At 40.0% G+C, this 26,353-nt stretch overlaps 1 protein-coding gene across 1 annotated transcript in view; it reads right to left on the bottom strand.

Moving 5' to 3' along the window:
* The window catches only part of Ipo7 (importin 7), a 42,848-nt gene extending 17,769 nt beyond the window's left edge, over positions 1 to 25,079 (bottom strand). The window contains exons 1-9 of the mRNA XM_041666420.1: positions 24,851 to 25,079; positions 16,717 to 16,798; positions 13,504 to 13,657; positions 12,226 to 12,384; positions 7,214 to 7,370; positions 5,763 to 5,852; positions 2,976 to 3,070; positions 2,782 to 2,866; positions 109 to 243 (exon numbers count right to left, since the gene is read on the bottom strand). Of these exons, the coding sequence (XP_041522354.1) occupies positions 109 to 243; positions 2,782 to 2,866; positions 2,976 to 3,070; positions 5,763 to 5,852; positions 7,214 to 7,370; positions 12,226 to 12,384; positions 13,504 to 13,657; positions 16,717 to 16,798; positions 24,851 to 24,934 (1,041 nt within the window). The 5' untranslated portion in view covers positions 24,935 to 25,079. The remainder of the gene's footprint in view (positions 1 to 108; positions 244 to 2,781; positions 2,867 to 2,975; positions 3,071 to 5,762; positions 5,853 to 7,213; positions 7,371 to 12,225; positions 12,385 to 13,503; positions 13,658 to 16,716; positions 16,799 to 24,850) is intronic.
* Between the last annotated feature and the right edge of the window lie 1,274 nt (positions 25,080 to 26,353).

Consider the following 26,353-nt stretch of genomic DNA (forward strand, 5'->3'; position numbering starts at 1 on the left):
TTATCCAACCTTTATGGCAATTTATGTATTTCTATTACACCTGCTAAAAAAGCAAAACCAATCAATCAAAAAAGCAAAAAAGCTATTCAAGAGGAAAAAAATCATTACTTGTATATGAGGTTTCAGGTTCTTCCAGGTGAGAGCATGGGAAACTCCTTGATTAATATAATTCAATGTCTGCTGTAAAACTCGAGGAGCCATATATTGTTTCTCCTTGTACTGATATAACACTTTCAATAAAACCTTTATAAAAAAGAAAGTTCAATCAAAAACAAAAGTCAGATAAATTTTAACCAAAAGGTAATAAAAATACAGGCCTAGACATCTCTCTCTCTCTCTCTCTCTCTCACACACACACACACACACACACACACCCCACTTGGTCTTTTAAAAAGACACTTTAAAACTTGTGTGGAGAACTACATTAATTTGCCAGGCAGTGGTGGCACACCCAGCACTCGGGAGGCAGAGGCAGGCAGATCTGTGAGTTTGAGCCCAGTCTGGTTACAAGAAGAGCTAGTTCCTGGACAAGCACCAAAGCTACACCAAGAAAGCCTGTCTTAAAAATCAATAGGTAGGTAAGCAGGTAGGTAGGTAGACAGATAAATGCATGGCACAGTGAGATGGTTCTGAGTTAAAGACACTTGCCACCAAGCCAGACAACCTTAATTATAACCTTGGAACTGGCAAATTGTCCTCTGACCTTCACAGGCATACAATGTAATGCACACTCCTATACACATGAACATGTCAAAACAAATATTTTAAATACAATAAAATAATAAACCTAAGTAAGACTGGGACAAAGGCCTGGTGTCTAGCTAAGAAAAGAAGACAAACCCTATGCTACCTACTCAACATACCAACCACACTACTGAGATAGTCCAAGGCCTGATTTCCTTTTATTAAGCCTTACAAAGTTTGTCACCTACTATTTACAATTAATCAACAGTTCCAGTTCAACCTGATATTTTAAAATACTGAAATGCAAAGTGAGAGACCCTTTCAGAGGCTCTGAAAGATAAAGGAAAGCTACTGTAAAATATTATAATATTATTTTATCTATTTTACTTAGCCCTACTTTTTAGCCCTGCCTGTTACTAAATTATGCACAAAGGAGTAAGTCTATGTGTATCATAGACTCACATATACTTAAAGAGAAGCCTGAAGTTCAGGCATGGTAAGTAAGGTCCCATGACAAGAAAGCTTAAATGGGAATGCAGGCCACAACACAAGACAGTTTCTGGTAGGTGTTGTTAGCTAATTTCATTCGATTCCTATATTTATTCTTTGACTTGGAAGCTTCACTGAGAGAACACTATGCTCTGACCCGAATTTCTTAATAGGATCTCTAGCTAATGTCATGAAAAGTCAGTTTCTGCTGGAGGCTTCAATTTGTCAATATTTCCTTCTTCCCCTTGTCCACCATTTGGTAAATTCATTCATTAAAAACTGAAAATAGCCTGGGCACTGGTGGTGCAGCCTTTAATTCAAGTTCTCCAGGACAGTCACAATTGTTACAGAGAAATCCTGTCTTCAAAAAACAAACAAACAACACCAACCAAAAAAAAAGAACCCACAACACCAACACCCTAAGCTCTGAAAATACGGTATCTTAGATCATTTCCTGAAACAGGACAAAATAGCCAAACCCCTCAAATTGTTTAGGCCAAAAATGTTTGAAAACTGCTACAAGGGTCAAACACAATGTCTTTAGAAGAATAACTTTAAGCCATACAAGTTTTGACAAACCTGTAAATCCCAGAATTAAGGAGATGGGGGAAAGAGGATTAGAATTTTCAAAAGCTTTTTGAAAAGTAGAGCTGGAGTCAAGCACAGTGACACACACCAATAGTCCTGGTACTCCAGAGACAGAAGCCAGTCTGGGTTACACGGTAAAACTGTCTTTAAAAGGAAAAGAAAGTAAAGAAAGGAAAGGAAAGGAAAGGGGAAAGGTAAGGAAAGGAAAGGAAAGGAAAGGAAAGACGAAAGGAAACAGGAAAGGAAACAAGAAGCTTGAAATGGTGGTCCATGCTTTTAATTCCAAAACTCAGGAGGCAAAGGCAGGCAGATCACTTAATGGTCAGCCTGCTCTACAGAGAAAGAAGTTCAGGACAGTCAGGACAGAGAAACTACTTCGAGAAACAAAAAAGAAACAAACAACAAAAAACAAACAACAGCAGCAACAACAAACATGCGACTGGAGAGCCATGTTGGTTAAGAGCAACAGCTACTTAGACAAAGCACTCACATGTTGGCGCACAACCAGTTGCAGGGTTTCTGACACTCTCTTCAAGCCTCTAAGGCAGTAGATCCACCTTCCTAATCTGCAGCCCTTTAATACAGTTCCTCATGTGTGGTAACCCCAACCATAAAGTTTTCATTGCTAGTTCTAAGTGTAATTTTGCTACTGTTATGGATCATAATGCAATTACCTGATATTCAAACCCTGTGAAAAGGTTATAACTCTAAAGGGATCTCAACCCACAAGGCACCAGGAATGTTCAAATGGTTCACAATGCATGCCAAATACCCAGTAACATAAAATGAATCTTTAGAGCAACTCAAACAAAAGTGGCATGTTTCTACCTAAATGTTAAAACTTACTTGCTGGGCCAGGTGGTGGTGGCGCACGCCTTTAATCCCAGCACTTGGGAGGAAGAGGCAGGCAGATCTCTATGAGTTCGAGACCAGCCTGGTCTACAAGAGCTAGTTCTGGGACAGGCTCCAAAACCACAGAGAAACCCTGTCTCGAAAAACTAATAAAAAAAACCAACTTACTTGCTGGACGCCAACAGCAAATGCCTTCAGAAAGACTTCAGCAAATTCATTATACTCCTTAGAAACATTACCAGGGCTTCCATATCTACATAAAGATAAATGTACCCATTATTTCCTTATAATGCTTTATATCTATATTCATTATAGCAAAAGCTTGGGAAAAAATAAATTGCTACATATGGACAAGGACATACCTTTCAAAGAGTCTTGCTAGAATATGTAAGGCCCACTTCTTACATTTCCACCAGGGCAACTCTGGCCTATCATCTTCTTCAACTTGAAGTGTTTCCTTTAAAGAGACATTTATTTAATAATATTGAGAGACTATAATTTTGAAAGAACTTTATTTATCAAGTAAGAATAGACTCAATCATAAATGTAAAGAATCTAGCATTCAAACCGGGCGGTGGCGCACACCTTTAATCCCAGCACTGGGGAGGCAGAGGCAGGCGGATCTCTGAGTTCGAGGCCAGCCTGGTCTACAAGAGCTAGTTCCAGGACAGGAACCAAAAAAAGCTACAGAGAAACCCTGTCTCGAAAATCCAAAAAAAATAAAAAATAAAAAAAAAAATCTAGCATTCAAAATCAAATAATGATTAATAACATAATTTTTAAAAGAAAGAGCTAGATTAAGACATCCATGACATTTTTTTAAAGTTTACAACGTGAGAATACAGAACTGAAACCTTCATCCACTGCCACTGAGAATAATGCCAAATCAGGTGCAAGTCACTATGGAAGTTACTATTAATAAAGTCAAATATTCAGCCATTCTATCATTCCATATTTATGCAAGAGTAAAAGCATGTGACTGTGTGGGGATCATGGGAGAAGGTAGAAGGAGAGGGGAGAAGGGAGGGGAACAGAAAAATATATAGCTCAATAAAAAAATGCATGTAACTGAAAATACCGATTCATAAACACTTTCACGGACAATCTCAAAGCACACCATTTGAGTATCCTCATCAGCATGGTACAAAGGGTACTTACTATGTGGCAGAGAAAATATACAAATCACACAAAACATGAACAAATATCCTAACTATAGTTAGAAATTATAAGCAAGATTATTAATTCTAAATTAATTCTAAATTCAACCACAAGGTTAAATTTTTTAAACAAACTGAATATTTAAATTAGAGCAGATGTAGTTGCATTTGTGCTTAGTAAACTGAGTTCTATTCCTAGCACTTGGAAAAATACAAAATTAACCAAAATAAGAATGTGATCTCATTCATCCCATAAATAATAGTATTACTCTGTCATAATTATATACCCTAATGTAGAAGTTTAAAATAAAATTCAAGATTGTTAAAGGTAAGGTGCATGAATACTTAAATGTTACTGATGGAGGAAGGTCATTGGCTAATAAAGGAACTGCCTTGGCCCATTTTATTGGTTAGAGGATAGGTGGGAGGAGAAAACAGAACAGAACGCTGGGAGGAAGAGGAAGTGAGCTCAGAGACTCCACAGCTCTCCTCTCGGGAGCAGACGCCTCAGAGAGACACCATGCTCCGCTCTCCCGGGCAGACACACGCGATAAAGCAAGCCGCCAGGTTAGACATGCTGAACCTTTCCCGGTAAGACCGGTGCTACAGTTTATTAGAAATGGGTTGATCGGGATGTGAGAATTAGCCTGTAAGTCCTAGAGCTAAAGGGCCAAGCAGTGTTTAAAAGAATACAGTGTCTGTGTAATTATTTCGGGGCATAAGCTAGCCGAGCAGGCAGCCAGGGTGCTGGGGACACAGCCCCACCGCTCTTATTACTACATGTTACTAAGTATTTAACAACCTATTTAATCCCAACCTGCTAGAGATAATAAGATCAGTAGAAATATTATAACTGTAAAAATCACCATGTTTAATAGTATAAAAATACAGTTGGATGGCTCTTAATGTATTAAAATACCAAAGTTATATACTTCAAAAGGGTAACTTCTTTGGTGTAAGAGTTGTGTATCGGGGCTGGAGAGATGGCTCAGTGGTTGGGAGCACTGACTGCTCCTCCAGAGGACCCGGGTTCAATTCCCAGCACCTACATGGCAGCTCACAGCTGTCTGTAGCTCCAGTTCAAGAGAATTTGACATCGTTATACCAATGTGCATGAAATAAAGTTAAATAAAGTTTAAAAAAAAAAAAAGAGTTGTGTATCAGGCTGGAGAGATGGCTCAGGGGTTAAGAGCAGTTGAGGACCCAGGACCACTTCCGAGCACCCATATGATTTCTATAGTCTATAGCGTCCTCCTCTATTGGCATGAAGCATGCATGAGGTACAGAGACATAAACTCAAACAAAATAGTCATACATCAAATTTAAAAAATAAATAAAAATACACCAATAATAGCCTGCTTTTTAAGAATTATACAAACCACAACCTAGCAAATTACATTCTTCCTCTGTTCAAGGCCACCTGTCAGATTACTAGGTTACACTCTAATTAATGGGAAGAAAGAAATGGAGCCAGGAATGTGGGAGCACTCCTTTAAACGAATCACTCGGCAGGCAGAGGAAGGCAGATCTCTTTTGAGTTCTGAGGCCAGCCTGATCTACTTCCAAAACAGTCAGAGCTACAAAAAGAAATCCTGTCTCAAAAAACTAAAGATAGGGGGCTGGAGAGATGGCTCAGTGGTTAAGAGCATTGCCTGCTCTTCCAAAGGACCTGAGTTCGATTCCCAGCAACCACATGGTGGATCACAACCACCTGGTCTGGCGCCCTCTTCTGGCCTTCAAGCATACAGACAGAATATTGTATACATAATAAATAAATATTTAAAAAAAAAAAAACTAAAGATAGAACTGAAAGCGGCTTATTTTTTCTAGAAATAGCCCTTTGAGCACATAAGGAAACAGAAGAGGTGGTTATGGTGGTACACTAGGGAGTTGGAGGAAGTCAGCCCGGTGTACAGAGTGAGTTCCAGGACAACCAGGACTCCAGAGAGAAGGAACACATAAGAAAAAGAGAAGCAACACAAAAGAACTTACATTAGGTACATCCCTATTCACAACCGTCTTCAAAATTTCCACCCATTCTGTCAGATTCTGTTGATTTATCAGCTCCAGTGGGAGTGTATACTAAAGAAAAACCAAGAATTAGTATTTTTAAAGTTCCAAGTGTCATTTCTTTGTTCTCTACAATACCTATCAGTTCCCTCAGTCACCATTTCTACATCAGTACACAGACTAATTTCCTTAGGGAAAGCTCACCAATTCCTGGTTGGGTCAACCATAATTGTGCACCAACACGACTCACTGACTTATGAATAAAGACTATAAAAAAGTTTTACTAATTTAAGCAGGGAGTGGTGATATATATCCATAGTCCTGGTTACTCAAGAGACTGAGACCAGAAGACCACGTGAAACGAAGTTCAAGACTAGCCTGGGCTCCATCTCTACAATAGAAAATCAGTGACACTGGACAGCTAGGAGAATTCTGCCCATTTACAATATCACATCTATTAGAACTGCTAGTCTGTTGGAGGCATACTTGTTTAGGCTTTGGACTTGTAATACTAGCAACAAACCTTTTCCTAAAACAGCTCCTCACAGGCTGGCTTCAAATGTGCTTCTCCTAACTATAACTTCTAGATGGTGGCATCCAGTCACACTCAAGGTCTTTTTTACTTTTTTCTCTCTAAGACAAAGTTCTTTTGCTGTACTATCCAGACAACACCATTATAGCACCGCCTGGCCTCACTCATGATTCTCCCGTCTTAGCATCCAGAGGCACATACTACCACATCCAAGTTAGACTGTCAAATTATTAACACAAATGCTAAAATTATTTTTCTAAATAAGGATAAATGACAATCAGCGTTTACATGTATGTGTATGCATGCATATTCCTTACAAGTAGCTACAATCGTACATGCTTCTAATTCTAGCGTTCAGAAATCAGAGGCAGGAGCATTAAAGTATTTAAGGCCAGCCTGGGCTACATGATAACGTTTCCAAACGTAAAAAATTAAGGTGGAGTGGGGGAATGACCCTTGCTTTAAAAAAAACTGGAACAAGTCCGCACCCATTGTCACTGTATATAAGCAGCACTAATTAGACTCTGTGTATTATTTTCTATTTTAAAAAAAAAGAAAAAGATATGAAGGTAGAAGAGAATATGTTAGGAGGAATCAGGGGAAGTGGAAATAGAGATAGATAAGATATACTGTACATATGTATGAAATTAAAAAAGAAATTAAAAGTTTTAAAATGAACTAAAAACACTGTTTAAAAAATAGTACCTTCAGGATGGTGAGATGGCTCAGTAGATAAAAATATTTACTATCAAGTCTGAGTTCAATCTCAGGGCCCAAATGATGGTGGAAGGAGAGAGCCAACCCCACGCTGTCCTCTGACCTTCACAAGTGTGCCATGGCATACACTAAGCCCCTCCCTCCCACACACAAATAAATGTAATAAACATCAAAACAATAATACCTGAACAAGAGCATAAAAAATCTTGAATATTTGCTTTTGGATTAGGACAGACTGGTCAGACTGATCAGAGAGCAGCTGGATAAAGCGGTCCTTCAGAACTGGCAGGAAGTGCTGCATTGCTGCCACTAATGGACTTCGCTCTTCTGGTTTCTTGTACCTGTGGATAGGAATACAAACTAATTCTGTAAGAATGTACTTCCGTAACTGATACATACAAAAATCTGTTTTCACAAGTACTAGCAACAGTTTCTAACCAAACTGAGGACACATAAGAAAAGAAAAGCCAAATAAAAAATAAAAAAAAAAAAACGAATGTATGACAAGATGGTATTTCTGACTATATATTCAAGTATATAAAGAATTTTTCTTTTATAAAAAAAAAAAAGAAAAGAAAAAGAAAAGAAAAGCCTGCTAAGGAAAACAAAAACCACGCCAAGCAGTGAAGAGGTAAAGGTAAGGCAGTCGCTCACTTCCAGAGCACACATACTGAAACTGAAATGAGGCAAAGACAGCTGGCAGGACTCCTGTTTTAGGATGGTAGATTTGTGAAGCATTCCATGTTAAAGGGAGACAGGAAAGGTTTTCTTTAAAAGTTGGATTACTGGGCTAAGTGTATTGGTTCACTTTTAATGCCAGCAATGGGAGGCAGACATAAGCAAGTATCAGTGCTCTATGACAGCAGTGGCTACAAACTGAGACCCTGGCTTTGTTTTGTTATATTCCAAGCAAAACAAAAGGATTTCCCAGTCAAGCACAGAAGTATACTTCTGTAATCCCAGCATATGATGTTAAGGCAGAATGGTACAGCTAGCTTGGGCCACATTGAGGAGACCTTGTCTTAACAGCAAAAAACTTGCATTCATTTATCTTAGAGTTTAATAATAACCAAAGTAAATGGTCAAGAATAAAAAAAATACCAAGAGGACTAAAGAGGTGGTTCAGCCTGTACAATGCTTGCTGTGCAAGCATCAGGACCTGACTTCATTTGCAAAGCTATAGAGATGGCTCAACAGTTAAAAGCACTCACTGCTTTTGCAGAGACCAGGGTCAATTCCTAATACTCATAAGGACACAGTGACTCAACTGCCTGTAACTCCAGTTTCAGGGATCTGATGCCTTCTTCTGACCTCTGAGGGTTCCTGCACATATGGTGCACACACATATGCCCAGGCATACATACCTATAAAAATTAAGTAAAAAAAAAAAATTCTAGGAATAGAAAATTCATATAATTCTATTACTGGGGAGGTATAGATAGGAAGTTCACTGAATCTTTGCCAGCTAGCCAGTCTAGATGAATTAGCAAGCCCCATCTTTATTAAAAACGAAGGTGGCAGGATCATAGAATAGTTCAGGAAATTAGGGTGCTGTAATGACCTAAGTTTAGTTTCTGGGATCCCATGCAGTGGAAAGAAAACTAACATCTATAAGTTGTCCTATGGCCTACACATGCACACTGGTGTGCACATGCTTTTAAATAAATGTTATAAAGCAAACTAACAAACAAACCAGGCCATGGTGGTGCACACCTTTAATCCAGCACTCAGGAGGCAAAGGTAGTTAGATCTCTGAGTTCAAGGCCAGCCTGGTCTACAGAGTGAGTTTCAGTACAGCCAGGGCTGTATACAAAGAATCCCTGTCTCAAAAATCCCAAAGATAAAAAGACACTTGCTATGTGGACCTAAGAACCTGAGTTCCATGTCCATAACCCTTGCTGGGAGGAAAGAATAGGTGTCCTCTAATTCACACGTGCCCTCCAACAACTACACATACATACTATGAACACACTAAAAAAATTTAAGAGATTATCATACTTAAGTATGATAAAACAGTAATAACTTACAAAACAAATTCCTATAATGTGGGCTAGTAAAATGGCTCAGCGCATGGTAAGAGACTGTGCTGCACAAGAGTTATCTAAATTTGAATCCCAGAATCCACAAAAGAGAGAGAGAGAGAGAGAGAGAGAGAGAGAGAGAGAGAGAAAGAGAGAAAGAAAGAAAGAAAGAAGAAAAAAAAAGGCTATGGCCATACAAATGTAGCCAAGGTGCTATGGGGAGCCATTTTTTTTTTTCAGCTAAGCTCAGGTTGAGTGTCTCATGGGAATAAGGCAATAGTGACAGAACAAGGTATGATGCCAGACTTATCCTCTGGCTGTGGATTCCTCCCACTGACGATGTGCACGTGCACCTGCGGACCAGAGAGCTCACACTGAGGTACTCAATCAAATCACCACATACTCAAATACACCACCTGACACTCACGTACCTATAGAAAGGAAGAATACCACGTGAACTCTGCAGTTGAACTACAGACTCTATTATATACTTCCCTCCTTCCAGCCTGGTTAGTCATCTACAACTTACCTCACGAATCACACTAAATATTAGACAGGGAATTAGTTCGTAGCACCTAATCTAAGCTAGTAGCAATTAAAGTAATTTACAGCATAAAATACACTACATACTGTTGAGATTCAAAAGCTTCTAAATGTGTGATATTACATTACAGCAGGCAGAGGCAGGCAGGTTTTGTAAATAAAAACAAAAAGCCTAGTACTACAAGTCTCCAGTGATGCAAACTAATGAACTACACTCACAGGCATCCATTAAGTTCAATTCTTTGACCTTTAAATTTTTTTCTTGTTTTTTTTTTTGTTAAAACATTTTTATTTATTTATTATATATACAATATTCTGTCTGTGTGTATGTCTGCAGGCCAGAAGAGGGCACCAGACCCCATTACGGATGGTTGTGAGCCACCATGTGGTTGCTGGGAATTGAACTCAGAACCTTTGGAAGAGCAGGCAATGCTCTTAACCACTGAGCCATCTCTCCAGCCCCATAAATTTTTTTCTTGTTTTAAGAAAGGGTTTCTCTTGTGCAGTCTTTGCTATTCTTGAACTCACAAAGATCTGTTTCCCAAGTGCTGGTATTACTGGCGTGCACCACCACACTTGGCTTCATTTTTTGTTTCTAAATAAAAAGCCAGAGGTTCTTTAATATCTAAAATTCCTACCCTGTCAAGTAAAACAATTCAACTGATAGAGTGCTGTCTAAAATACACAAGAACCCAACTTTGGACTCTTAGCAGCATACAAACCAAGTGTGACAACACCCAGAACTTGAGAAATCAAAGGCATGGGATCAAAAACTCAAGTCATCCTCTGCTGTGGAGGAATTGCAAGGCCAGCTCTGTCCCAGTTACAGACCCTAGCATCTTACCAGGAGTTGCCTGAACTCCTAACATGTCATGACAAGTTAGCTGTACCCCTAAAATTTTCCCAAGGGTTGAATACCTGTACCAGTAGTGCTTCCCTGATTACCAGATTATGCTTCTGGCTCTCTACCCTTTTACTTGTTTACCACTACTATTCAATATGATGTGAGAACTTCCTCAGAGGTTCCTTTCATCTCTTCGTACAAACAAGCATTTTCTGAGGATATAAGATGCTGCTGAAGACCAAAGAACAATTTCTTCATGAATTTTCTTAAAATTTCTCCAAGCCACATATCTCTTGTAAATACCTTATATTCTAAAAACATTGCTTGAAAATAAACTGAAATTCCAATATTGTAGTTGCCTCCTCTATATTTCATTTAAAAATCCCTCAAATTCTTTCCTGCTAAGGTTATAAGAGAGACTCAAACCCTCTTAATGACATTGCCAACTTATTGTTATTCTCTCTAGCTTTGGTCACTCACTTACCAGAACTACAACTGGCACTCTGATAGAAGTTGGAGCGACAGCTGGAACATTCCTTAGCAGGAAGATGGGTAGCTGGTGGGGACACAAGAAAACACCAGTACCAAGGGTGTAAATGGTGTGTTTCACGCCTACTCAGGACAGCACAGTTCTTTGAAATGGGATTCCAAAAAGGTGTCAGAGGTTGCCTAAAAGTCCCAGAACTAGAGGGCGCACAATGGCATCTATCTAGCTCTTGGGAATGGAGGTCAAGTCACCATATCATACTAATTATTTTTTATAAATTTTCCACACCATACTTTCATACCTACCAATTTCACTGCTTTAACCACATGCTTGATTGAAAAAAATCCTTCACTGTTTGATTTACTATTCTTTTTAAAGTCTTTTTTTATGTGTGTGAGTGTTTCACCTGCATATTGTATGTTCTGTGCACCATTTGCATACATGGTGCTGCCAGAGGCAAGAAGAGGACTTCGGATTTCCTGGGACTGGAGTTACAGATGGTTTTAAGCCACCATGTGGATGCTGGAAATCAAACTCAGAGCTAAGACAACTCTTTGGTCTAAAATCTTACTAATTTATGAAAATTATTTATATGAACTATAATTCATTTAAATATTCAGGTTACTGAATAAATAGATTACTGTGAATTTCTTAGATCAAGAGCTGAGCTGGTGACCCACTATAATACTAGTTCTTGGCAGGGCAAATGCGCAGGATCAGGAACTCACTGATAAAGTGCTCTGTTGATCACTGCACTCCAATCACCTTCAAACAAGCACACACTCACAAATCTAAAAGCCTGCTATCAGTACAAAGGAGCCCCAATTTTAGAGACAATTTTTAAATAAGAGTCAATGATTTTAACAAAACGTAAAGACAGTAGTCAGGGCAGAGCTTCTCAGTGGCATTGACAAAAAAAAAAAAAAAAAGAAAAGAAACATTATGGATTAGAATAAGTACCATGAGCTTGTGGGAAGGCTCAGCAGGGTGGATACCCTGCATTGAGTCAGTCAGCTACGTTTTGGCACCTGCATGGTAGAGGGAGTGATGTCACCAGCTTATCTTCTGGCCTCCATTTGTGCACTGAACCACTTGAACACACATATGCACACACACAAAATAAATAAGTATAATGAAGAAAATTTCAGAATAAGATTCCTACTTCAATAGGAAAGTACTAAATTATCATAGATCACTAATTTTCTTATATTAAAAGCAATTTTTTATGTTGAGATTGGTTTAAATTTTCACAATTATCTCCACTTCTCAAAAACTTAACTGGAATTAGGAGGAACACTTACTCATAATTCTTCACAAGCTGATAAAGGCAAAGAAGAATTCCCAGCCAACAAGCACTGTTATCAGACTGAAGATAAAATCCAATCTTGTCCACAATGGCAGTCCAACGGCTCGGGTAGTCATGTTTGATGATATGGTGAATGCATGTAGTAAGCTGTACCCTGAAAGTCAAAACTCAACAGTAAAGAAGAAGAAAAAACCTAGATAATACTTTGGTAACTCAGACAAAGAAAAATAGGTTGGTTCAACAAAGTCTAATTTCAAATAATCCATCAAGTATTTTGATGCACAATGCAATACTATCAACTCACTTAGCAACACTGTCTCTTCCTACCAATTTAAAAGAAACCCAGCCAGGTAGTGGTGGCAAAAATCTTTAATACCAGCAGTCAAGAGGCCAAAGTAGGCGGATTTAGTTCGAAGCCAACTGGGCTACAGAGCTAGTTCCGGGAAAACCAAGGCCACAAAAACAAAGAACTAAAAGCCACCCGAGCTTAACTGCACACACACATGCGGTAGGGGCAGAAGGATCATGTATTTGAGGTCAGTCTGATGTACACAAGACAGTTTTAAAAAGCCTTTTTAGTTTTTATTATTTGTGCTACAGTACACCTGTACAATACTATGCTAGGAAGACAGACAGGATGAACTCTGGACCTTGTTGGCTAATCAGCCTAGTCAAATTAATAAACTCTGAGTTCAGTGAGAAACCTGAAATCTCAGAAATCTCAAAAAGTAGGCACAAAAAAATTTAAGACAGCCAGCAATTTGCGAAGTCCTATAAAATAATAGTGGTTGCCAGCCAGAAACACTATTAATCCAAGCATTTGGGAGGCAGGTGATCTCTTTGAGCTCAAGGCCAGTCTGACACAGTGTGTTCCAGGCAAGACAGGGCAGTGATAAGGGCCCTTGACTCCCCAGAGCAGACCTTATTTAAATGCCTGCTCTGCTGTACTGCACCAGACATTTGTCTGATCACATAAAGTTCAATCACAATACAATGAATCTAAGTACATTCATTCTATGACAACATGTGATGTAACTTTATGCTATAAAAATGTCAGGTTAAGTACTTTTAATTATAGTACCAGTAGGCAGAGGTCGGTGGTTTTCTGTGAGTTCACGGCCAGTCTGATCTACATACAAAGTAAGAAACTGTTTCCAAAAAAAGAAAAAAAAAGAAAAGAAAAAAGAAGTGGGGGGGGGGTCTGAAAAAAGAAAATTTAAATAGACATACACAAACACATATCTGCAATAATGGATAAATTTTAAAAACATACCTGATAAGCTCGGGTGAGTGGATAATGGCTTCTACAATGTTTTCTCGAATGCAATGTCGGTCTTCTTCTGGAATTGTATATGGGGAGATGTCCCCGGGTGTTGCTTCCCGATCAGGCCAATACTGTGTTATCATATTCTTCAAATAAATAACACCTACAATACAGACCATTCATAAAGTAATGCTTACTGTAAAAACAGAGTATCTCTTGGAAACATCAGTATTAGGAAGAGATTCTTTTGTAAGCAAAGTAATACAAAATTATTTCAAGCCAATAATCAAAACACACATTTAACATTCACTTGTAGGCATTAGACACAAAATTATTAAACATATAGCCCAATCCAGAGATCCTGAGTTCAATTCCCAGCAACTACATGGTAGCTCACAACCTCCCTAATGAGATCTGGTGCTCTCTCTTTTTTTTTCTTTATTTTTTTGTTTATTATTTTTTTAGTTGTTGAAAAAAAAAATTTTCGCCTCCTCTCTTCTGGCCTGCAGGCAAACATGCAGGCAGAACACTGTATACATAATAAATAAATAAATCTTAAGAGGGAAAGCATATAATAAAAAAAAATACAGTCCAAAAGAACACAAGATAAACAGTATACCAAAATCATTTTCTAAAGAAAACCCCTAAGCACCAAACCATACAAAAACAGTTCCAAAGTCGGGGGACACATGGTGGTGGTACAGGTGTTTAATTCCAGCACTCAGGAAACAGAGGCAGGTGGATCTCTGTGAGTTTGAGGCCAGCCTGGTCAAAAGAGCATGTTCCAGGACAGTTAGGGCTACACAGAAAGACCCTGTCTTGAAAAACACAGAAAGACCCTGTCTTGAAAAACCAAAATTACAGTTCCTACAACTGACTACATAAACATGATCATAGGAAAAAACATAGTATATAAAGGTTCTCGGTGTCTAAATTGATTATTTTTAATCACACAGCACTTCAAATTCATATTATTTTATGAGAAAATTTGCTATGCTCAAAAACCCTAGATTATAGTGACTGGGGAAGATGGTTCAGTTAAGAGTACTGGGCTGTTCTTCCTGAGGACCTGGGTTAAATTCCCAGCACATGCATGTTAGTTTCTACCTGTCTGTAACTCCAGTTTCAAGGGATCTCATGATACCTTCATACCAATGCACATGAAATAAATTATTAAAAAACCAAAAACCCCTAGATTATGATCTGCTGCCAGCCACCATACTGCTACCTTTGCACACTGCTGTGACAGTTAACAAGCTGATGATGCAGTGTGATGTATATCACTAACAAGGCTCTTTACTCAGCCATCTAGGGAATGTGGATAGAAATGCGTAACATGAAATCGATCCCTAAATTCTGTAGACTAGCTTTTTGATGGTAAATTCGCCCTTTAGTCCAACACCCATTTAAATAAAGGTAACTGAATCTTAAGAATTTAATGAATACTTAATCTTAAGATACTAAAAAAACTAAACTATAACTGCAGTAAAAGATATGGGACTAACATATTCCAGATTAACACTACTATATAATTAGCTTTATCACCCAAAACACAGCAAGAAGAAAAATAAGACCTGGTAATTCTCACTATAGCTAAATATTTCTTTCCATTATAACAAACACAGGAATCAAATGTATACATATTTGATTTGGTAGTGTGAAAGTTTTTCATTTTGACAAAACATAAACAACTGAAAACTACAGTACAAGTATACAGTCTACCCCAAATGTACTACTATAAAACAAAATGAACTCATCATTCAAAGTTGGCAGATGGAAGTACCATAGTCATGCACTAGAATTTCAATCAGCTGAAGAATGTCACCCTAAAGTCAACAATTACGCTTTAAATTTTTACTAAGTTTATGGGTGGTTACCTAATTGGCCCACATTTTCATCCATTTATTATAGTGCTTGGGATAGAACACAGGGACTTAAACTTGATAACATGTGCTCTATCACTGAAGTGCACAAATCTCAATTTCATAGTTTATTTATGCTTCCATTTTATACACACTGAAATGATTTAAGTATAATTTAATCTTCTAAAATCCAATTCTGAAATAAAATTCAAGACTACAATGTATTAAGAACCAAACTTTTTATACATTAAACACTTTCATTCTAGTAAAATTTGGGAATTAAAGGCTATGTAACCTTCATTTGAGCTGGAGTTATAGGCAATTGTGATAATAAAACTATTTTTTTTTTTTAGGAAAGCTCAGAGCATCCAGAAGACCCAGTTCAATTATGAGCACCCACATGGTGGCTCACAAGCATCTTAACTCCTGTTCAAGGGGATGATACCCTTTACGGGCCTCCACAGACACACACATTAAACAAAAAACAAGTATATTGTGAGCACTGGGTTCTCTTCCAGGACCTGGGTTTGATGATCAGCACCCATAAAAGCAGCTCAAATTTCTCTAACACCCTCTGTTGACCTGAGAGGAATGGGTGGGTGCACAGACATACATGTATGTAATACCCATACACAAAATATGAAAATACATAAATCTCAAATTTTCCTTTAAATTCTGCCAAATACCAGAAACTTGTTGTTGCTATACACACCAGAAATAAATGGATTCTCAGGTGTTGACTGAAGAAATATACGGAGGTCTATGTTAATTATAAACTGACTGTCCCATTAGCTCAGGCTTATTATTAACTCTTATAAGTCACATCAGCCCATAATTCTTGTCTGTGTTAGCTACGTGGCTTGGTACCTTTTTCGGCGTGGCAGTCACATCATGCTTCCTTTGTTTCTGGATGACAACTGCAGACTGACTCTTCCTCTTCCCAGAATTCTGTTCTCATGGCCCCACCTCTACTTCCTGCCTGGCTACCGGCCAATCAGCATTTTATTAAAATAATACAAGTGACAGGCTAAAAGACCATTGTCCCACAGCACTCAGGGAAGGAAATTACTGAAGGTCCAAGCCACAATACTTCGCTAGTTTATTAACATAACTTTTTTTTTTTAATTTATTTATTATGTATACATATTCTGTCTGCGTGTATGTCTGCAGGCCAGAAGAGGGCACCAGACCTCATTACAGATGGTTGTGAGCCACCATGTGGTTGCTGGGAATTGAACTCAGGACCTTTGGAAGAGCAGGCAATGCTCTTAACCACTGAGCCATCTCTCCAGCCCTATTAACATAACTTTCAATCAATATATTTTGTTTGTATATTCAAGAAATAATTCAAGAAACTTGCCTGCCTGTCTCACAGGTAAATCCAGTTGTTCTGACATAGTGATCTGGAGCAGTGTTGAAACAAAATTCAGAGACTTGTGTGCCTACAAACAAGCAAACAAAACAAAGACTTTAAATTTCTGTAGATGAACATAATTTTATTTACTTAAGAAACAGTCTCATTACATAATCCAGGTAAGCCTTGAACTCACCATCCCCCTTCCTCAGTCTTCTTAGTGCTGGGATTGTTTGGGTATCAAAGACTTAATGTCTACTTTCTGCTATTTTATATAAGTGTATACTGGAATGATTGTATTCTGCTGGGTACAGTAGCTCACACTTTTAATCTCAGTTCACAAGGAAGTACTCAGGGTGGAAGCATAAAAATCATGAGTTGGAGTCTCATAACCATTCCCTAAAGAATTCCAGGGGATCACACATCCTCTTCTGGTCTCTAAGGACACTGCACACACATGATGTACTCATACACATAAAATTAAAACAATTTAAAAAGATAATATTGGAAGCAGGCACAGTCACTCATGTCTTTAATCCTAGCACACGGGAGGCAGAGCCAGACAGCTCTCTGTGAGTTTGAGGCCAGCCTGGTCTACATAGCAAGTTCCAGGACAATCAGATCTGTTACAGCTGTTACAGAGAAACTCTCTCAAAATACAAAAATATGAGCCATAATGAGGTTAAATATTAAGTCACCACAGTAGTAGGGCCAAGACCAGGCTGAGCCTTTTCACTGTACCCATCTTGCTTTCATCAAATAACAGTAGTATGTACATGCTTCCAAACTAGGAAGGTTTGCTTCTAAATTAAGAGACTAAAAAGCCCACTTTAGAGTTATCATAAAAGTGCCATTCACAGAAATTATATAAATATATAAAAAACATATAAATTGAATATATATATATTTACAGCCACCTACTACATTCGACAGATGATTTTCTTTTTAAATTGTTTTATGTATATGGCTATTTTACCTTCCTGCATTCTCTGTGCCCCTAGAGGCCAGGAAATGTGATTCCTTTGGAGCAGTCAGTGCTCTTAATTACTGAGCTTTCTCTCCAACCTGTTTTTATAATTTTTTCTTTATAATTTTTAAATGATGACTTTATAGCATTGGTTTAGCCTAAAGACCTCCTAAATCTTTACAAGGCTGTCACTAAGGTCTTGTTTCATAACCAAAGTAATGAGGGATTTTCCCAAATTCTGAGTAGTATTCTTGGTAATAAATGTTTGTTTTGTTTTTGTTTTTCGAGACAGGGTTTCTCTGTAGCTTTGGTGCCAGTCCCGGAACTAGCTCTTGTAGACCAGGCTGGCCTCAAACTCACAGAGATCCGCCTGCCTCCGCCTCCCAAGTGCTGGGATTAAAGGCGTGCACCACCACCGCCCGGCTCTTGGTAATAAATGTTATGAGGGCTGGAGAGATGGCTCAGCAGTTAAGCACACTGGCTGCTACTCTTCCAGAGGAACCAGATTCGATTCCTAGCATCCACATGGCAGCTTACACCTATCTATAACTTTGTATTCCAAGGGATCCAACTCCCTCAAATAGACACCCAGGACGGCAGGCAGAATACAAATGTACATAAAATAAATTAAAAAAGAAAGAAAAAAAGGAAATGATATGAGCCGGGTGGTGGTGGTGCATCCTTTAATCTAACAGAGGCAGAGACAGGTGATCTCTGAATTAGAGGCCAACCTGGTCTAAAGAAGAAGTTCCAGGACAACCAGGGTTACACAGAAAAAACCCTATCTGGAAAAATAAATCAAAACAAACAAACAAAAACAAATATTATAAATTTTCTGGGTGTGGTGGAGCATAAGCCAGAGAGAAAAGGCGAAGGAACAGGAGCTCAAGGTTCAAAACTAACCTAGGTTACTGTCTCAAAAACAAAAAACAAGATTGAAGGAACACACCTGCTATTCTAGCACTTGGGAAACTAACGAGAATTACTTCAAGGTAAGTCCAGGATTCATACACAAGCAAATAACGATGTTCAAAACATAGGCAACTTTGGTCTCTCAAAAATATACCAAAGATCCCAATTAATTTCTAGATACACCAAATTATTCTTGAGGAGAAGGTCTTAAGTCCAACTGAGTAACTGTTGGTTACTGTCAAGGTAAATATGCCATTATTGTACCCTGAGGGTTACCATGTTATAATGGGCATTGTCATAGTTCATAGGCATCCTATGCCGAAAACAGAGATCCAGAAGACCCTGAGCTGGAACTGACCTTAAAAAGCCTCCTCCCTGAGAACCAGCTTTCATGGAACCAAAAGAAACCAAGCAAGCTTCCAAATGACCAACTAGGATGCCAGGAGGAGAACACGAGGGAACAGAGTTGGGGGAGGGACAGAGAAGGAGAGCAAAGAAATATCTTAATAGAGGAAGTTGTTAAGGGTAAGGAGAAATCTGGTGATAGGGAAATTCCCAGGAATCCACAAGGATGACCCCAACTCAGACTCTTATAAATAGTAGAGGGTACCTAAGCGGACCTTCCCCTGTAACCAGATTGATGACTACCCTAATTGTCATCACAGAACCTTCATCCAGTAACTGATGGAAGCATATGCAGAGATCTACAACTAAGCACTGGGCCAAGCTCCCAGAGTCCAGTCAAAGAGAGGGAGAAGGGATTATATGAACAAAGGGGTCAAGATCATGATGGGGAAACCCACAGAGACAGCTGGCCTGAGCTAGTGGGAACTCACTGACTCTGGACTGATAGCAGGGGAACATGCACAGGACTGAACAAGAACCTCTGAATGTGGGTGACAGTTCTATGACTTGGACAGTCTGTGGGCCCACTGGCAGTGGGCCCAGGATTTATCTCTAGTGTATGAACTGGCTTTTTGGAGCCCACTCCCTATGGAGATACCTTGCTCATCCTGAAAATGGGCTTTCCATTTTCCTCTGGCTTGGTCCAGCCTCAACTTCACAGGCCAGACTCTGCTAACTCTCCATGGGAGGCCTTACCCTTTCTGAGGAGGGGATGGGTTTGGGGGAGGGGGGGAGTGCAGGGGAGAAGGAAACGAGAGGAAAAAAATCTAAACAAAAGATTCAGCCTAAATTAAAGAAGTTATAAGAGAACAAAAAGTATTCTTAAAACAAAAAAACACAAGTATTCTAGACTGGAGAGATGGCTCAATGGTTAAGAATACCAGTTGCTCTCCTAGAGGATTCCAGGGTTCAACCCCCAACACCTCCATTGTAACTCACAACCATTCATAATTCTAGTTCTAGAGGACATAATGCCCTCTTCTGGCCTCCAAGGCTATCAGGAACATATGTATGCATACATATTGTCAAAACACCCATACACATAATTCTTTTTTTCGTTTTTCCCCCCAAACAGGCTTTCTTTTTATAGCCCTGGCTGTCCTCGAACTCAGAGGGATTAAAGGCATGTGCCAAAACCACCACACTCAAATAAATTTTTGAAGTGTTCTTTACAGAAACTTGAAGTTTATTGTATATGTGGGTGAGTGTTCAGCCTGCATATATGTATACCATATGCTCCCTGTGACTGCAGGGTCAGAACAATGCATCAGAGCCCCTGGGAACCAAACCCAGACCCTCTCAAAGATCAACATGGTAATCACTGAGACATCTCTCCAGCCCAAATGAATGCTCTTAACACTTCTATTTAGGTTCTTTTGTCTTAAATTCAACAAATACTTCCTGTGTCTATTATGTGCCAGTTATTATATACAGCCAGAACTGTGTTAATTTTCCTGTCAATGCTACTTCAGTGACCTCAGTGTCCAAAGAAGCATTCCAACCGAGAGTAGTAGGACTAAGACAGAAGTAGCAGGCTGTGGCAGGAAACAAACTCTAGACTTCTTGAACTTGTACAGCAAGTGGCACACGCAGTACAAATAACTTGGAGGATGTAGGATGTACTGATGCCACTTCCCTAGATTTTTACATACACCACTTCCTTAAACCATACAACACAAGGCAGATACTATTTCATTAGACACACAAAGAAATCAGCACTCAGGAGGTTCCACTGCCAAGAACGCAACCTAATGTAGATAGAAATACTTAGGGAGAAAATGCACCTCTATTAATACATACAGACTTTTTATCATTTCTTTCTTTCTTTTTTTACTGAGACAGAGTTCCCCTTTGTACCCTTGGCTGTCCTGGAACTTGCTTTGTAGATCAGGCTGGCCTCAGAGATCCTCCTGCCTCTGTCTCCGAAGTGCTGGGATTAAAGACCTGCACCAAACTTCTGGCTTTTTCCTTAAACAGTACTGTATAATAACTGTTCTTACAATGCACTGGACATTACAGGTGACTAAATATTTAAAGCACAGGGGTGTAGTGATTTAACTCAGTAGTACATAGGCTAATATATAATTATTCCATCTTACATAGAGACTTGACCACTGTTGATATCCTTAGGGAGATATATTGTTGCCTAGGGAAAACTGCACAGAATTTTGAAATTACATGTATGTATACATGTTCACACATATTTTCCACAGCACACACGTGGACATCAGCAAGATTTGGTTCTCTGCCACTCGTGTGATTTAAAACACTTTCTAGACTGGGCATAGTGGCGTTGATGCCTGTAATCCCAGTACTCAGGAATCTGAGGCTAGCCTAGACTACAAAGGAACCATGTTTCAAAAAGAAAAAAGTTTCAAAAAAAAAAAAAAACCCAGTCACTAGTTGCTTAGTCTAATATCATTTTTATGTGATATAAAAAATAACTAAAATATCCTTTAAGTACAGATGTTATTTTGAGAGCAAAGCTTTATAAAACAAGAAAAGGAAAATACATGAAATGTGGACTTCCTCCATGGCAAAAAGACATTTGAAAAGAGACAAAAGTTCCAAAGCTGAGCACACAAGCTCAGTACTGTCCTATTTTCAAATTGAAAACTTTGAAAAGCTGTGCATGGTGGGTGCATGCCTTCAGTCCCAGGCAAAGGCAGGGAGATTTCTTGCATTCAAGGCCAGTCGGGTTGACAGCAAAATCCAGGCTAGTTAGGAACTTAGTGAGGTTCAAATCCCCTCAAAAGCAAAAATTAAAAATAAAAATTAGTAAGTTAAAATAAAAATGCTGAAAAACATCTACAGTTTTTAACCAATGATTACCTCACTGATGAGGGGGACTCATTCAAATACAAGGATTTTTTTTTAAATATTTATTTATTATGTATACAATATTCTGTCTGTGTGTATGCCTGAAGGCCAGAAGAGGGCACCAGACCCCATTACAGATGGTTGTGAGCCACCATGTGGTTGCCGGGAATTGAATTCAGGACCTTTGGAAGAGCAGGCAATGCTCTTAACCTCTGAGCCATTTCTCCAGCCCCAATACAAGGATCTTTTAACATGAGCAATTTTCAATGTCTAAGGAGCAAAAGCAGCTTTAATGAATGGATGATAAATCATGCACCTTACACCATACTAAAAGCAAAAGCCTCACAAAATCAAGATGCTCTGTTCTCATTTCTTCAAGACTTATCTGGAATGTTTCTTAAATCAGAGTAAATATCCTAAAAGCTACTTTAGGCAAATTACTTAAAATCTAAATGTAGTAACTGAAAGATTATAAGAAGTGAAGAGCTTAGGAAAAAAAAGAAAATCACAGAAATACACAGGCCAGATAATACATTTTCTTTTTTTTTTAATATTTATTTATTTATTATGTATACAATATTCTGTCCCTGTGTATGTCTGCAGGCCAGAAGAGGGCACCAGACCTCATTACAGATGGTTGTGAGTCACCATGTGGTTGCTGGGAATTGAACTCAGGACCTTTGGAAGAGCAGGCAATGCTCTTAACCACTGAGCCATCTCTCCAGCCCGGATAATACATTTTCTTTGGCAGAAAAGATTATCAGTGTTTACTGTTCCATGGCATTCCAGAACAGATCAATGGCTGAGTATACTTTCTCCAAGCCTCATGTGAGTGCACACAAGTAGAAGCGCAAAGCTGGATGTGCTGGTATATGGACTAGGAAGGCTGAGGCAAAAAGGTTACCCAGGAATCTGAGACAGCTTAGGCTAAAGAGTGAAAACCCTGTCTGAAAACAAAACAAAAAACCTAGAAATACCGTAACTGTTCACAAATCTGAAGAAAGCATTATTACCCAACCTTTACACAAAAGAAATCAAATCTGTGAAGAAACAATTTTATGAGCCACATGTATTCACGATAGAAATACCTAAGACAAAACTTTCAGGTGTTCTTGGTCTATTTTATTTTATAAAGCTATGGTCTCACTCTGTAGCCCAGAAGGCCTCAAACATCTGGACAATCCTCCTGCCTCAGCCTTCTAATGCTGGGATTATCACGCAAAGCTTGGTTTTCCAGGCTATTACATGCACTAACACGTCATAAGGAAAATGATATTCATTATAAGTAAGGTCGACCTAAAGCAGAACAAGTGACCCCTAACTTATTGTGTGGCTTAATAACATTTTAAGGGGACTATTCCCCCCCCCCCCCCCTGTTTTTCAAGACAGGTTTCTCTGTAGCTTTGGAGCCTGTCCTGGAACTCAATTTGTAGACCAGGTTGGCTTCAACTCCCAGGGATGGGACTGTCTCAGCCTCCAAAGTGCTAGGATTAAAGGCGTGGGCCAACACCACCCGACTGGGACAACCTGTTTTATCTTATCATTTTAATGCCCCAGGTAAGTTCTTGCCAAGGTGACTTTGGGTCTACAAATTTGAGTGCACTCACTATCTCCCAGAATGACTGTCTGATTTACGTATTCGAGACTTACCTTTTCATTCTGAAATAACTTGAGTTATCTGAGCTGTGGGTAGTCTGGTGGAACTGTAAATTCCTTGAGGACAGGAATATCCAGCACAGCGCTGTAAACTTTGCAACCTCAATTAGTAGTTTTCCTGACGTTTTCCGGAAGTCAATGCTTTTAAATATCTTTTCTTTTTTTTTTTTCCGAGACAGGGTTTCTCTGTGGTTTTGAAGCCTGTCCTGGAACTAGCTCTTGTAGACCAGGCTGGTCTCGAACTCAGAGATCAGCCTGCCTCTGCCTCCCAAGTGCTGGGATTAAAGGCGTGCGCCAGCCCGGCGAATTTCTTCAAACAGGTTTCTTTTTAGTCTGTCTGTCTGTCTGTCTGTCTCTCTCTCTCTCTCACACACACACACACAAAACCTCACTGAGACTCAGTAGTATATATACCAAAATACAGTCGCTCTTACGAACCTCCTAAATTCTTACATAAAACTGCAACGTTTAGAAACAAAGAACGCCGATGAAATCAGTACTGTAAAATATCTATGTAAACTTTTCCAAGGGGCACTCCTCAAAACACGTGGGAGAGAGACCAACTCTCCGCAAATTATGAAAGATCTATAGGCGGACTTGCACTATCTCACTTGACCATCACAGCACCACTGTGGTCTAATTTTGTGAATGAGTACAACTCAGGGCCAGGAGAGGTTACGGGACTTGCCCAAGGTCATTCCAGAAATCTGTGAGGGAGAGACCTAGAAGGTCGCACCTTATCTGACCCTTTCCACTACCTCAACCCGCCTCCCAACTGTAGCACTGTGACAGGACGAGAGCGGGGAGCGACTATGTAACACGCACTACCCCAGCCCTACCAAGGAGGCGCAGGCTTACATCTGAAATCTGTCCCTAGCAGCTCGCAGGCGAGAAGTTGTACCCGACAGGCAGGTCACTGATTCGCCCAGTGCCGAGACAAGACTGACAGCGCAACCCCCAGCGGAGCAGCTAGCCTTCCCAGGAAGCCCGGCATCCCCGGCGCCGGCGAGACTGGTCTGGGACGCGTCTGTACACCCTCCCAGAGAGTTTCGCCCCCTCCTGGGAGCAAGGAACTAGCTGGGAGAGAGCCAGAGGGCGGCGGGCCACCCGAGCCGGCCATGTGTCCAGACCGTCACACCCGCCCAGCTCGGCCGGCTCCTCACATTCAGACCGCAGCCAGAGGCCCACTCGGGAGCCGACCAAGGCGGCTTGGGCGCCGCGGCCCCACAGCGAGGCACCCGAGCTTGGCACGGCGGGGAGATCTCCGCCCCACCCCTCCAAATGGACCCATCGACGACGCGGTACGCGCTCCGGGCCAGGCCGGAAGGCTCGGCCTGCCGGTCCACCAGCCAGCAGCAGCCGCTACCCGGCCGTCCTTACTTCATTGAGCTGGCGCTCCGCGGCCTCGCGCAGGGCCGGGTCCATGGTGCCCCGAAGGGCCTCGATGATGGTGTTGGGATCCATCGCCGCGCGGTCGGTCAAACCCGGGACACCGGTGCTACTGAGCCAGAAATAGCGCCACTCACTGCGCACATGGACCGGCCGCGCTCCGCAGCGGCAACCGGCGCGAAAGGAAAGAGAAGCGCCAAGGCCCCGGATAGAACCTTCTCGCCTCGGCGTGGAGGCGGGAGATGCTCCGGCCACTTCCTGTCAGCGCACCCGCGGAGCACCTTGGGAAATGTAGTCCGCAAACTCAGGCACGACCCACGTGGCTGGCTCCTGCTGCTGAAAGAGAAAACGTTTAAATGCCACAGAAAGAAAAGCAAAACCGTTACAAAGATTTATATGATATCCCTAGAGGTTCTCAGTCAATGTGTGACACAATCCGTTGTTACTAACTGTATCAGTAAAAGAAAACTTCTGTTTTATTTTTTGATAGACAGGCTTGCTGACCTGAACTGATGCTATGCCACTACCTCGGCCTCCCAAATAGAACTTTCTAAACAAAAAAACCTTTAATCCCAGCACTCGGGAGACAGAGGCAGGCGGATCTCTGGGAGTTCGAGGCCAGCCTGGTCTACAAGAGCTAGTTCCAGGACAGTCTCCAAAGCCACAGAGAAACCCTGTCTCGAAAAACCAAAAAAGAAAAAGCAAATCCCAGTTCCTAGAAATTTAATGTTCTGTTCTCTCTTCTGTGGGCACCTGCACTCACTTGCACAAACATAACCAGGCACATTTATACACACATAATAAAACGAAAAAAGCTAAGGGATTGGAGAGAAGGCTCAGTGATTAAAATCACTAGTCACTCTTCCAGAGGACCTTGGTTTGACTCCTGGCACCCACACGGCAGCTCACAACCACTTATGAATCCAGTCGCAAGGGAACAAACAGATCTCTTTTGGCCTTGCAGGCATCAGGGATGCAGGTGGTGCACAGACATAACACTCAAAAACATAAAATAATAAAATATCTTTTAAAAAAAGAATATAGTATAGCCATTATTTGTAATATCACGTGGGGTATTAAAAGTAACCTAGAAAATATGACTATTGTATTACCTGAGCCCTAGAGCTGAAAATTAATTTACGAAATATAAACATATCTATTTCTGAACTCTATCTAGCGTCATTGACCTCTTTATCTTCCCCTGCAATACTATGATATCTTCATTAAAGTGGTTTTCTTCAAACTCTTGAAGCCAGTATGTGTAAATCCTCCAACTTTTTAAGTTAATTTTTCAAATGTTCAGATAGTTCAAAGTTATTTTCAAGTATGGAAAATAACACAAGTTAGTCTGTAAATAAAACCTGATGGGATTTTCATAATTACTAAATTTAATCCATAAATCAACTTGGGCAAAATTAACCCCCTAACATTATTAAGTATTCTGATCCATGAACATAATATAGCTCCATATTTAATTAGAACTTTAAAGTTTTG

This window comes from Microtus oregoni, unplaced genomic scaffold, assembly GCF_018167655.1.
Source record: "Microtus oregoni isolate MIOR12 unplaced genomic scaffold, Mior012 000016F_ref0000370, whole genome shotgun sequence".
NCBI classification, from domain to species: Eukaryota; Metazoa; Chordata; class Mammalia; order Rodentia; family Cricetidae; genus Microtus; species Microtus oregoni.